The sequence below is a fragment of the Phodopus roborovskii genome, unplaced genomic scaffold, assembly GCF_943737965.1.
Source record: "Phodopus roborovskii unplaced genomic scaffold, PHOROB, whole genome shotgun sequence".
Lineage (NCBI taxonomy): Eukaryota > Metazoa > Chordata > Mammalia > Rodentia > Cricetidae > Phodopus > Phodopus roborovskii.
This window is the reverse complement of record NW_026126418.1, coordinates 15,939,858-15,954,165: the sequence shown is the minus strand read 5'-3', so window position 1 is coordinate 15,954,165 and position 14,308 is coordinate 15,939,858. Positions and strand designations below refer to the sequence as shown.

At 36.8% G+C, this 14,308-nt stretch overlaps 1 protein-coding gene across 3 annotated transcripts in view; it reads left to right on the top strand.

The window, feature by feature from the left end:
• The window catches only part of Ckap5 (cytoskeleton associated protein 5), a 90,841-nt gene that overhangs the window by 32,059 nt on the left and 44,474 nt on the right, over positions 1–14,308 (top strand). For all 3 annotated transcript variants that reach the window (XM_051184203.1, XM_051184201.1, XM_051184202.1), the window contains exons 7-16: positions 38–138; positions 2,642–2,755; positions 5,789–5,893; positions 6,793–6,882; positions 6,989–7,153; positions 7,980–8,108; positions 9,073–9,255; positions 11,057–11,170; positions 11,435–11,545; positions 13,232–13,324. In XM_051184203.1, coding sequence (XP_051040160.1) covers positions 38–138; positions 2,642–2,755; positions 5,789–5,893; positions 6,793–6,882; positions 6,989–7,153; positions 7,980–8,108; positions 9,073–9,255; positions 11,057–11,170; positions 11,435–11,545; positions 13,232–13,324 — 1,205 coding nt within the window. The remainder of the gene's footprint in view (positions 1–37; positions 139–2,641; positions 2,756–5,788; positions 5,894–6,792; positions 6,883–6,988; positions 7,154–7,979; positions 8,109–9,072; positions 9,256–11,056; positions 11,171–11,434; positions 11,546–13,231; positions 13,325–14,308) is intronic.

Genomic DNA, 14,308 nt, shown 5'->3' with positions numbered 1-14,308 from the left:
ATGCATATATTTTAAGACCTATTTTTTGTCTTCAAAGGTGGTGATGATGGTGATGAGGTACCACAGATAGATGCCTATGAGCTTTTGGAAGCAGTAGAGATCCTTTCCAAACTTCCCAAAGACTTTTATGACAAAATTGTAAGTAAAGGTTAAGCTCCTTTAATTTATTTTAAATAGTAACTTAGGTAAAATTAGAAAATGTTCTGCTGAGCCCTTGCTTGGTGTACCTTCCCAGTCCATCCATGTCTTCCTAGGAGAGTAACCTAGTTGCTTCTTTTTCTTTCTTCCCTTACTATCTTCTGTATGGAATCATATTATGGTATTTAAAAACAAAACTACTTTTTTTTTGTTGTTGTTTTGTTTTGTTTTTTTACATGTTAATCCCAGTTCCCTCTCCCTCCCTCACTTTTATCCTCTCTCCTCCCTCACATGCACACTGACCACCCTCCCATCCCCCATCCCCAATTCCACATGTAGGGCAATGCCATCCAGGTGGGGTCATGTAGATCTGTCAGGTCATTTGAAATAGGGACTAGGACTTATCTCCTGTCTCTAGGTTAAGGTAGTATCCCTTCATGGGGGATGTGTTCGCAAGGTTCTGATACATCCTGTTTCCGCTGTCTGAGGTTTCTTAGATTGCTCAGTCCTTCTGGCTGAGACCCATATTCAGGGGGTGGGGCTGAGTCAGTTCCATGCTGGATTCCGAGCTATCAGTCTGGGGGCCATTAGCTCCTCCTTGTTCAGGTCAGCAGTCTCTATGCGTTTCTGCAACCTGGTCTTGTCCTCTCTGTCTGCATCACCAAAAATCAGAACAATGTTTTCAACTTTTTCTGCATTTAGTCTATGGTTTTATCTTTAAGTATCTCTATATATTACGTTCATTTCTTTTTGGGTGGGCAAAGATGGCTCAACATGTAAAGGTATTCGCTCCCAAGCCTGATAACCTGAGTGGAAAAGAGAAGTGGCTCCTACAAGTTTAAAGTTAACTTTGATCAAGATTTCTTAACTTTCATTTATTTGTTTGTTTCAGAAAACTGTCTTGGTGGACCTGTCTTATACATTATAGGATGTTTAGAAGTTTATGTGGCTTTTACTAGACATCATTAGAGTCAGTAATACCACCTTTTAAATCTGTGCCAATCAATGTCTCCAAACATTTCTAGATAGCCCAAGAGAGACAAAACTATTCCCATTTGAGAAACACAGTCCTACCCCAATTACTACCATTTGCTCTTGTCTTTTCTCCATCAAATTTTATAATGTATTTATTTATAGGCATCATTTTTGAAAAGGGGAAAATTTCCCATATTGAAACGTAATCCTCTGTAAGTCCTCTGACAATGTCTGAAGTCATCCTATAGCTATCCTTCCTCCTGTCTGACAACCTGAAACCTCAACTTACCTTTCAGCCACATCTCTAATCATTTTCAATTTCAGATATGCTATGCTGTATTTCTCCTGGTAGCATATAGACCACATGTTTATTTATTTAGCTCTGAATCTTAACCTGTGCTGTTCTTTCTTCCTATAATATTATTCTTTCAATATTTATCTAATAGGTATCACCTTAAGCATCATCTTTTGAAGGATCACATCTTACTATTTAAACTTCATTAAATCCCCTGAGTCAGCTGATTGTGAAGGCACCTGTCTATAATCCTAACGCTGGAGAAGCTTAAGTAGGATTGCAGGTTGAAGCCAACCAGACTGGAGAAAAGAAAAGAAAAAAAAAAATTTTTTTTTTTGCTCTATAATATTGGTTTTAGGAAATAAGATCCCACTATGTGACTCAGGCTGGCTATTGATCCTCTGTCTTCTTCCTCCCAAATGTTAGAATTATAGGTGTGCCTTACTACAGCTGGCTTGCAGTAATTTTGCTTAACAAATATCTGATAGGTCATTTCCCTATGACCTGGGCAGACCTGACCAGAGCCCATCTACCTGGCCAGTATTTAATTAAAGTTTGCTTCAAATTTGGCTTTTAAAAAATGTTATATATATATATATATATATATATATATATATATATATATATCTGATAAACTGAATTGAATTGGATTAGTCTTTTGCGAGAGAGTAAGTTTATAATCTTCTGTGGGTCACATGTTCTTACAAATAATGGGCATTCAACTTATTGAGTGATTATTTGATCTCTAGTGAGGCATATTCTCTTTATAGACGTAAAATAGATGTACCAGCATTATACTCAAAAGCAAAAAACTAGTACACCAGGTCTGGATAGTGTAGGTTGCTGGTTCTGTGATTCTTCTTCTTTTGCATTTTAAATTTTATGATATAATGACTTCTTTTCTATAATTGTGCTGCTGTGGGATGAGCTAGAAATGGTTGTTTTCTGTTTGATACTATGTAACAGAAAACAAAATGGAAAACCATGGCATTCTTTTTTTGGTTAGGGCTATAAATAAAAGTTTCATATGTGAATAAAAATTCTACAAACGAAATAGTACTTCTTAACTATATTTTTTTCCATTTTGTCTTTTAGCTGACTTTAGAAAATGTTTCTGAAACAAACAACAACAACAACAAAAATAAACCCAGGTTTTTAAATTGGTTGAGTCTAAGAAAAGGAATTTATTCGACTCTATTTTATGTTCTGTAGTGAATTATATTCTCTTTTCAGGAGGCAAAAAAATGGCAAGAGAGAAAAGAAGCCCTGGAGGCTGTAGAAGTTCTAGTGAAAAACCCCAAACTGGAAGCAGGCGATTATGCCGATTTAGTCAAAGCATTAAAGAAGGTAAGTCGAAAGAGCTTCAGCACTGATGTCCCAACAGGCGGGCCACTGAAATTCTGTCAGGAATCCAGTGGGCTTTGGTTTGTCTGTTTGTTTATCACAAAATATTGCCATTAGGAAAACCTTAGTAATAGTATTTTAACCAGAGGTATTTTTATTTTTTCCTTTTCAAAAAGATTTATTTATGTAGTGTTCTGCCCACGCACCAGAAGAGAGCACCAGATCTCGTTACAGCTACCACGTAGTTGCTGGGAATTGAACTCAGGACTTCCGGAAGAGCAGCTCTTAACCTCTGAGCCATCTTTCCAGTTCAGCTTCTATATTTTTTAAGAATTTAAAAACTTTACTGTCCTATGTTACAGGAATTGTTTGTATCTTAATACTTTAAATTTAATAAGGCATTGTCAACTTCTATTAAATATCAAAGAAAATAGGATCTTGCTTGTCTAGAACAAAGTTTTATACCTTAATACTTTATAAGATGAGCTATTTTAATAAGGCATAGTTAATCATGCAAATATGAAGTATTTTGTTATGTAGTAAATGATACCAGACTGTAGTACATCGGAATGCCAAGCAAAATGTGGGGAACTCCTTGTTATATTTTCACCTACTATTTACTATCTCACCTATGTTTTCATTCTGTGTGAAAACATCTCATTAATTGATTGACAAGAGACAGGGTCTCACTATGTAATCTTGACTGTCCTTGGAGCTTGTTGTGGAGACCAGGCTGTCCTGAACTCAACGTAGATCCACCTGCCTGTCTGCCTCAGCAGTGATGGGACTGAAGGCATGAACCACAGTCTCCACTATCAGATTCCTGTCTTAAAGAGCCACTAGTTTAGCCACCAGTTAGTGGGAAAAGAACAGTTCAAGCGACCTGAATCCTAGGAGGAAAGAATGGGAAAGAGAGATAGCAGGCACTAAAAAAAGGAAAAATATTTTGATAGCATGTTATTTTTCCCAGTAGTCTATTACTCTGTCTAATTCTCAGAATGTCAAACAAAAAGCTTTGCTTTCCTACATGATAGGACATTTCAAGAAAGGCTTTAAAAGAAAGACTATTTTAGGACTTCATGGAGCTTTGGATATAGATGTAATTTCTTCCAGTTTTTTTTAAAAAATATTTCAAAATTTGAAGCATCAACATTGATGTCTAAACAGTACAGGCCATGTAAATTGTGTATAACATGTAATCTCTCACTATTTTGTGTAGAGTGTGAATGTTTGTTTCTCCACCCCACCCCCACTCCTTAATTCTACATTCCTGCTGGGTGTGGTGGTATTCCCAGGGGCAGAGGCAGGTATTGAGTTTTAGGACAGCCTGATTTATATATAGTGAGTCCCAGGACAGCCAGAGTTATATCTTTTTTTGAGACAAAAAACAACAAAACAAAATAAAACCCAGCTGTCCTGGAACCCACTCTGTAGACCAGACTGAGCTGGAACTCACAAATATACACCTGCTTCTGCCCTCTGCCTCCCAAGTGCTAGAATTAAAGGTATGCACCTCCACTGTCCGACTCATTCAGCACTCTTGAACACTGGAATTACATGTGCTACCATGTTCAGCTCAAGAATTTTTTAGTATGTTCCATCAAGGTCTTGAGTGTCAGATTGGAGAGAGCTCAGCAGTTAAGAGCATGTGTTGCCCTTACAGAGGACCCACCTGTGTTCAGTTCCCAGATACCACATGGTGCCTCTTAACTATAATTCCAGTGACAGGGGATCTAAAAATCCTCTGACTACCTCAGACATTAGGAATGCACATACATACATGTAGGGAAAGCATTCATCACTATCAGCTGGCCTGTGCTCCCATCTCTTACAAAGAAAATGGAGTTGCCATACAATATTGTTTTAGAGATAGAGCAATTTCATAATGATATCAAAGGCTATGAGTTTTGTCTAGGCCTACATTTGAATCCCTACTTTTGTTAGATGATACCATGGAACAAATTAATCTCTTATTTCATTTTTAAAGCTTCTAGAATTAAGCTGATAATACCTACTCCATTCACTTTTGAAGAAAATTAAATTTTAAAACATTACAAAGCATCTCCAAAATTGTGGCAATAAACTAGGGAATATAAGTGTCAACTATTAGCATGTGTGTTGTATATTAAAGATTGTTTGACACAGAGACTTGAGTGAAGCATTCTGTTTATGGAACTAAGGGACTAGGTAAATTTCAAAGCAGTTGTTCTACTGGGGAAAAGAGTGGAAAACAAAACAAGGATTTGTGGGCACTTTAAAGTAAAACAGCATTTTAATACTAACTGAAATGAGCAATTGCTATGGCAAACTGTTAACAAGAAAGGAACCTAGTCACTACTGTTTTGCTGAATTGACGCATACCTATGAATTTAGATAAGTGTTGGGTTTGGGGGTTGTAGGAAGGCAGTAATATAAACTGCTGAAGGAGAGTCTTCTAGGAGAAAGAAAAGGAAAACTAAAAACTAGTGTGACTAAAAGGTTACTGTGAGGCCAGAAATCATTACAGGAATGGTTACAATGGTATTTATTTGCAATTTAGAGTCCTCATGGACTTGACAGTACCTACAGCAGTTTCTGCTGGTGCTTCCTTGGTTATAAATATTACAGAGTTATTGCCCTGTTTCTTTCAGAAATGTTTGTTTGGTTTGCTTGTTCCAAAGTAATGGCAGTAGACTTCCAGCTTCTCTGCTACCTTTGTACAATACAGGCAGCCAGATGGCGTTATTGGAGTTTCAGGGATTTGAAATTGTGGTGTGTTGAGCTACACCCCAGTCAGTGTGTGTCTCTGTCCCCCCCCCCCCCTCTCTTTTAACCTTCTCTTTTCCCTTAAAAAGAAAAAAAACAAACAAACAAAGTGTTACCACATAGTGGAGACTTATTACTAAAGAAAATTAAGATTTTCCTCTTATAAGAAATAAAACTTATTATCTGTTGGATCTGTTGGCATAATATCTTTCAAGAATTCTTTTGAGGATACATTTCATTTCTAGTACCCCTTTCTATAGGGTTATAACTACTTTCTTTTTACCTTTACAGGTTGTTGGAAAGGACACCAATGTCATGTTGGTAGCTTTGGCGGCAAAATGTCTTACTGGCCTGGCTGTTGGGCTAAGGAAGAAATTTGGACAATATGCAGGACATGTAAGCAACATTCTTTATGGATATAAATCTGCAAAATTAAAGCTAAAGACCAGAGAAGAAAAGCAGCCAGCCTCTAGCTCTTACCAAAATGGCTGATCCTGTCTCCATGAATCCTCAGAGATAAATGCTAGACTGCTGCCTCTCCTCAATGTGGCTGGAAACTAAACCTCCACATGAGACCCTTTCTTCCTCTTCTATCTCCCTAGTGCTGGGATTAAAGGCATGTGATCCCAAGTGCTGAGATCACATTTGTGTGAGCTGTTTCTTTTTAGAACAGCATCAGTTTCTTGTAGCTCAGTGTGACCTTGAACTAACAGAGCTCCATCTGCTTGTGGCTCCTGAGTCCTAGGATTAAAAGTGTATGCCACCACTGCCTGGCTCTTTGGCTTGCTAGTAACTCACTAGTGGAATATCTTAACATGCATAAGGTCCTGGGTCATCTTTCCAACCCCTCTGACCCAAGGGGAAGTAAGTTTTCAATAACCCATATCAGAATGAAAATGAGAGTAGGAAAAGTAAAACTGTAAGTGAAGGTAATACATGAAATGCATTTCATATTTTTTTTCTATTTAAAAAATAGTGCTATACTTGAAATATTTTATATAGGTTATACTATATTTCAGTTTAATTTATTCTAAGGAAATATGGAAGCATTTTGCTCAATATTTGTATAAGTTAGGTAGTAATCAAGTTTAATAATAGGGTTAATAAATTGAGATTTTTCCCTTAACTATGGAAGGTACGGATTGCCTCTAAATTTGGTCTGAATTACTTGGAATGAGTTCACAATCCTGTGCATGACCAGCATGTGTATTCTTAACTACTAAGCTAGCTCTCCAGCCCTAACAGTACTTCATTCATATTTGTCAGAATATTATTCTTGCTGTTCACTTTTACAGGTTGTACCAACAATTTTGGAAAAATTCAAAGAGAAGAAGCCTCAAGTAGTACAAGCCCTGCAGGAGGCAATTGATGCAGTCTTCCTCACTGTAAGTTGATAGAATAAAACTTAGGGTTTTGTCTTAATAAATGTTGTCACTATAATAATTTGATTATTTATAGTTGAAAAAAGCTCATTGGCATTTTCTTCTAAAGACCACACTACAGAACATCAGTGAGGATGTTTTAGCAGTGATGGATAATAAAAATCCAACTATCAAGCAGCAGACATCACTTTTTATTGCAAGAAGCTTCCGTCACTGCACTGCTTCTACCTTGCCGAAGAGTTTACTAAAGCCCTTTTGTGCTGCTCTACTTAAGGTAATTAGGGGGAGAGCTTATGTATTTTTTCTCTACTACTTATATACGATGACTACTTGACATTATGTCGATTGTAACCTTTTAAGGAGCAGACACTCTGAACCCAATTTTTTGTAACTGACATGTTCTACTTTTGAAGGACAACAAAGTTAGCCAAGCATAAGTGTCAGTGGGGATAGGGCATTTTAGACAGAAGGTAAAAAGGAAAAGGAAGCATTTATGGGCGGGCGGGATGATTTAGAGGCCATACTAGCAATCTGAGTTAAATCCCCTGATCCCCTTTAAAGGTAAAGGCAGAGAACCAACTCCGTGAAGTTGCCTTCTGACCCCCACATCATTGTACACATGCATATGTACACATATAGTGTGTGTGTGTGTGTATAATTTTTTTTTTTTTTTTTTTTTAAGCATTTACAGGGGCTGGAGAAACAGCTCAGCAATTAAGCTGCTCTTGTAAAGAATCTTAGCACATACATGGTGGTTCACAACCATCTCTAACTCTGGCTCTAGGGACTCTCTTCTGACCTCTGTTGGCACCAGGCTTGCACTTGATACACATACATATATGCAGGCAAACACTCTTATACATCAAAGACAATAAATTACATGAAAAGAAAACAATGACATATCCTTGGTGAACAGATTAACCAACGATCTCTCCAACCTAGAAAGAATTGTGAAAGATTGACTGTCAATTGACAAAAGAAAATGTACATTTAACTTTGGTAACTTTTAAAGGGAAAATTCTTATCCAGCACATGTTGTTCAGAATAAAATTAGTAATGACTAGCATTCTTTGTATTAAATATCATTTACTTGTGTATAGCACATCAATGATTCTGCTTCTGACGTCAGAGATGCTGCATTTGAAGCACTGGGTACTGCTTTGAAGGTGGTTGGTGAGAAAGCGGTAAACCCATTCTTAGCTGATGTTGACAAACTCAAACTTGACAAGGTAGGTTAGTCTTGTGTCTTTGTATTGCCTTTTGCAGACTTACCCTCTCTGTTGAATGATTGGCTACTGATAGATTCTGAAGGAGGGGCAGACATTGTCTTCAGTTCAGCCCACAATGCTCTAATGGATAGTTCCATATCTGTGGTCACACAGATGACGCTGGTTAAACTCAGTGACTCAGTGGGTCAAAGAATGATGCCAAAAGACATAATCGTAGAAAGGGAATTGTATGGAGTGTGGTATGAGTAATGGGGATAAGAGACTTAAGTGTGCCAGGAATTAGAATGCACTGTATGTGTGCATGTGTATGAATTGTCAAAAGATGAACTTAATAAAAGATTGCCAGTTTCTGTGAGGGAAAAAAATATGTTGAAATCAGTTTTGGAGGGTGCTCTCTGGGCATTTTTTGTAATCAGTTTTGTTCTTTCTATATTACTAAAAAAGAAAACACTGATAATCAACTTAGTGTTATTTTATTCTCTAATGATAGAGCAAAGTTTGTAAACAACTTCTGCTTGTTGAAATTTGAAGCATCCTTCAAATTATAACCTAACCAAAGCTGAATAACCAATTTTTATAAGATGTTATATAGAAATGTACTTTCCTAAACATAAATGTCTTTCATCAAAATTGTGTCTGTTATTAAGTATTTTTGTAATTTTAAGTTGTGAAGAAATAAAACAGAATTAAAAGAAAAATTGAGGGGGGGTATTGAGATAGGGTTTCTTTTTGTAACAGCACCAGCTATCCTGGAACTCACACTGTAGACCAGGCTGGCCTTGAACTCAAAAAGATCTGCCTGCCACTGCCTCACGAGTGCTGGGATTAAAGGCGTGTGCCACCATTCCCTGGCTTTTTTCTGAATTTTTGTGTGTAGTTCTGGCTTAATGATTTCTAAGTGATAATGTAAGGGCTATGTTTCAAAGTTTGTTTTTGAGCATAATGTTCATATTGCTTTCTCTAGATCAAAGAGTGTTCAGAAAAAGTAGAGCTGGTTCATGGTAAGAAAGCTGGTTCTGCAGCTGAAAAGAAAGACTGCAAGCCTGTACCTGGAAGGGCTGCTGCATCAGGGGCTGCAGGGGACAAAGACACAAAGGATGCTTCAGTACCCAAACCAGGACCGTTAAAAAAAGCACCAACTACTAAGGTTAATAGATTTTTGTGACAAGGTCTTACTCTAATCCTTGTAGGTCTGAAACTTAATGTATAGCCCAGGCATGCCTTGAAATCACAGTTCTTCTGTGCCTCAGTTTCCCAAGTGCTGGGATTACACAGATGTGTGCTACTACACTTGGTCTGAAGAAGGTGGAGCTTGTCACTAGCTAACAGACAGAAAGTGAGATGGTTGGATGGAGAAAGGTTTATAGCTGGGAAGAAACAAGTACTTTTTTTTTTAAGGGAAGTTGGCAAAGTAAGGTATGATTGTGCCTTTCTCCTTCATCTCTAATCTTTCAGCTTTTACCCCTATATCTGACTCCAGCCTTTTATTTTAGAACTCATGTTATAAGATGGCTTAAAAATTAGAATTTAGTAAGACGGAGCTTGAGTTTCATATTTGTGGCTGTTCTTCCAGTATGATTTAAATCAAGAAATGGGTTTCTTGACCATATTGCAAATAGCACAGCTCTTAATAAAGACATAGTACTACAACAATATAGTTTTCTCTTTAAAACCTGCCTGGAAGATGGCAAGGTGACTCAATGGATAAAGGTGCCACTTCCAAGCCTGATAACTTGAATTCAATCTCTGGTGTCCATATGGTGGAAGGAGGGAAAAAACTCAAGTGCATCCACAAGGTACACATAGATACACATGAAATAGATAATTTGATAGATACATACATACATTAATCATACATCAATACATAGATGTAAAAATTTTATTTTTTAAAATTCTGATTAGGAATAAAAGTAGTAATAACATGCCTTTTTTTCCTTTTTTATTGTGGTAAGCATTTTTAACTATTTTTAACTTTACAGTTTAGGCCATAGAGATAACTCATTAGGTAAATACCAGGTCTTATCACCTGATTCCCAGGACTTACATAACGGAAGAAGAGCATACACTCTTCAAATTTTCATCTGATTCTCAAATAGTGTGTGTGTGTCCCATCTGTCCTGTTCTGACCCATGCTTCCTTCAATTCCCAGAGTAAATAGGGTTGGCCAACCTGCTTATCACGTTGAAGATGTTTGCCACAAACACTGACAACCTAAAGTCAGTCCTTAGATCCCATGGTAAAAGGAGAGAATGAAATCCTGAAGGCTGTCATCTGACTTCCATATGTGTGCTAACAGTAGTAATAAATTAAAAATTTAAAAATAGAATCAGAGGCATTGAAAATCAGATTATTGATCTCAAACTAATCTGTAAGTTTAGTATAACTTCAGTTCTTTTTTGTTCTTTGAGAGAGAGTCCCTTTACACAGCCCTGACTGGCCTAGGGCTTACAGAGAACTACTTGCCTCTGCCTACGTATTGCTGGGGTTAAAGATATGTGTCACCACTGCCCAGCTTCCAGTTTATTTTTTTAAGACTTATATGTGGATGATGTCAGTACATGGAGGCCAGAAGTAGGCTTCAGTACCTCTGGAGCTGGACTTTCAGGCAGTTACCCACCTGATGTGAGTGCTTAGAACTGAGCTTCAGTCTTCTCCAAGAGCAGCAAATGCTTCTCCAGTAAGGCCCTAGTTCATTATTTTTATTTTTTTGTTTTATTAACCCATTATGAATGAGAGATTTTTAGTATGCAACCTGAATATCAGCCAGGTAGTCCATGGATGGTCTTTAAGCCTCTCTGTTTAACGTTTGGTAATTCTATGGGAAATAAAAATATGTTCATTTTTGAGGTGATCTCATTTTAATAAAATTGTCAAAATTCAAAAATGTAAAAACAAAAACTACTTTTATAAAATTTTAAGTGGTGTTTGGTTTTAAAATTTTATTTTAGGCTGGTGGACCACCTAAGAAAGGCAAAACAACTACACCAGGAAGTTCAGCAACTACTGGAACAAAGAATAAGAAAGGATTGGAGACCAAAGAAATAGTGGAGCCAGAACTCTCAGTGAGTATTAGACATGAGAAACCACAGAAAGTTAAGGCCTTGAAGGGAATTGGAGGCCTTCTTTTGCTGAATTCTTTAACATAAAGTAAATTGATCTCTTTTAGCTACTGATGGATACTTCCTTGAATAGAATTTCCTTTATGGAAGAAGACTCGGATGCTGTAGTATACCTGTAGGGTTATTTTAGTTTTGCTGGGTAACTTTTATATTCATGCCATTTGTTCCTTAAATAGTTTCTCATTATGACATTGCCATCTTTTACAGATTGAAGTATGTGAAGAAAAGGCTTCAGCTGTTCTTCCTCCAACCTGTATTCAGCTTTTAGACAGTAGCAACTGGAAGGAAAGGCTAGCCTGTATGGAAGAATTCCAAAAGGTATATGTACAAGAATGAAATAAAGAGTGTAAAATTTATATTATGTGGATATGTGGAAACAATGAAAGTACTGAATTAAGCAGTTGTCTTAATTGATGTATTTTATAATTAGTAAATGTTTCACAGTATAAACTTAACATGACATTTGGACTTTTTTTGTTGTTCTGTAACTGTTTAGTAGTTATCTTTCAACATCCTCATTCTGAATTCTCTAAGCTTGAAACTTAATACTTTTTCAAGAAAATTAGGTTCTTACTCTTAATGATAAGGTTTAGATGAACTTTTAAGTTATTAAATGTAATAAGCAAACAGAACTTGCCACTTAAATTAGACAATCTTTGTCTATTTCTATACTTCCTCCATTGTCATCATGATTTATTGATGGAAAACACATTATTTATTGGTATAAGGAACTGTCTAAACTTTTGAAATTGTATTAGAGATCTTCAGAAGAACAGAATGGATAGAGTATGTGTGTATGCATAAACACACACACACACACATATAAACACACACGCACGTGGGAGATGTATTAGAGTAGTTTACTAGCTGTGGTCCTTCTAGTCCAACAATGGCTGTCTACCAATGGAAAGTCCAGGGATTTAGTTGTTCAATCCATGATGTTGGCTGTTTTAACTGGTCTTCACTATCTGCTAGAATCTCAGTGAAAATAAACTCTAATGCTAGTGAAGGAATGAATATGATAGTGAGAATGGGGGTAAGCAGGCCAAGAAGCTTTCATCTTCTATGTCCTTTATATACGTTGTCAGCAGAATGTGTGGCCCAGATTAAATAAAGGTAAATATTCCCACTTCAAAAGATCTGGACTAAAGGACGTCTTCCAACTTTAAATGATTTAAAAAAAAAAAATCCTTCATACTAAATAGTGAGACAACTGTCTCAAACTAACAACAATAAAAGAATTTAAGCAAAGTGTAAGCCTTTAATCTCTGCACCCAGGGGCCAGAGGCAGGTGGATCTCTTTGAGTTTTGAGGTCAGTCTGGTCTACATAGTATACTTCAGGACAGCCAGGGCTATGTAGAGACCTAGTTTCAAAAAAAAAAAAAAAAAAAAAAAAAAAATCCCTCACAGATGTGCACAGCTGCTTAGGTTTTAGTTAATTCCAGATGTTGTCAAATTGACAACTGAGAATAGCCAGTACAAGAATGATGCATGCTAGCTCATTTTAGCATATATTATGATTATGATTATGAGTCTGTGAGAAAGATGTAGAAAAGGAATGTGAAATTTGAGACAGGAACATTTTAGCCCTACATCTTCCACCCCTGTAGTTTAGATTGAACTTGTGTATCCTTGAAATTTAATATTAGCAGGGCAGTGGTGGTGCAGGCCTTTAATCCCAGCACTCAGGAGGCAGAGACAGGCAGATCTCTGTGAGTTTGAGGCCAGCCTGGTATACAAAGTGAGTTCCAGCACAGCTGGGGGTGTTACACAAAGAAACCCTGTCTCAAAAAAGAAGAAAAGAAAAAACTAATATTAAACATCTATCTTACTTTACTGTTTTTAGGAAAATCAAATCAGACGAACTATGTATAAGTGGAAAATAGCACACACTGGGCAAATGGAAAAAATGGGAATTTTTAAGCAATAACCATGTACTTGACTTTAGGATCTACCCTTCTCTTGGCACTATAACCCTCTAACTTTCTTGTCTTACTTTATAGGCTGTTGAACTAATGGAGCGAACTGAAATGCCATGCCAGGCATTAGTGAAGATGTTAGCCAAAAAACCTGGATGGAAAGAAACTAATTTTCAGGTATCTTTAAGATGTACATTTAATGTCTTTTATTTAAATGATTTCTATCATAGCAATCTATGAGATGGCCTGTATAAGTAAGAGTTTAACAATATTGTTACTCTTAAAAATGAGTTTAGGGAGATGTATAGGAAACTGATACAGGCCAGGGATAGTAGCACATGCCTCTTTAATCCCAGTGGTTGGGAGGCAGAGGCATGTGGATCTCTGTAATTAGAGGACAGCCTAGTCTATCTACATAGTGAGTTAGGACAGCCAGAGCTACATAGTAAGACCCTGTCTGGGAAAAAAAAAAAAATCAAAGAAAAAAAGACAAATGATACAGCAAGCCTGAGACATGAACTTGATCCTCAGAACCTATGGTAGAAGTTGTCCCACGTATGCTCCATCTCTCTCTCTCTCTCACACACACACACACACACACACACGGACACACACGGACACACACACGGACACACGGACACTTATACATATATACTAGTAATAAAAAAAAGTTTTTTTAAATTGATACATGATTTATTACTAAGTATGCATATAATAGACCTCATCCTAAATAATCTTAGAATGTATTTGTTTTATTCTTGGCATCTTGTTAGTCCTGTGTTTGCTACTCTATCTACCCCCTCCTTTTTTTCCTGTGTTCCATAGTTAACTCCTTCTCTGTTACCACATTAGTATCTTCATAAAAGCTGAATAAATAGGTGACAAAATCCCTGATTTTTGCCAATATTCTTCTATATTAGATCCATATCAAGGACTTTTTACTTATCATGTATGTGCATGTATACATTTATATATTTACACATACATATGGAGGGTAGAAAACAATCTTAGATGTCATTTCTTAGGTACTGTCTACTTGATTTTTGAGATGAGGTCTCTGAAACCTGAATGTCACTGAATAGACTAGGGTATCTGGCTAGCAAAATCATGCCTTTGCCTCCCCATTACTGAGATCATAAGCATTCACTACTACATCTGGCT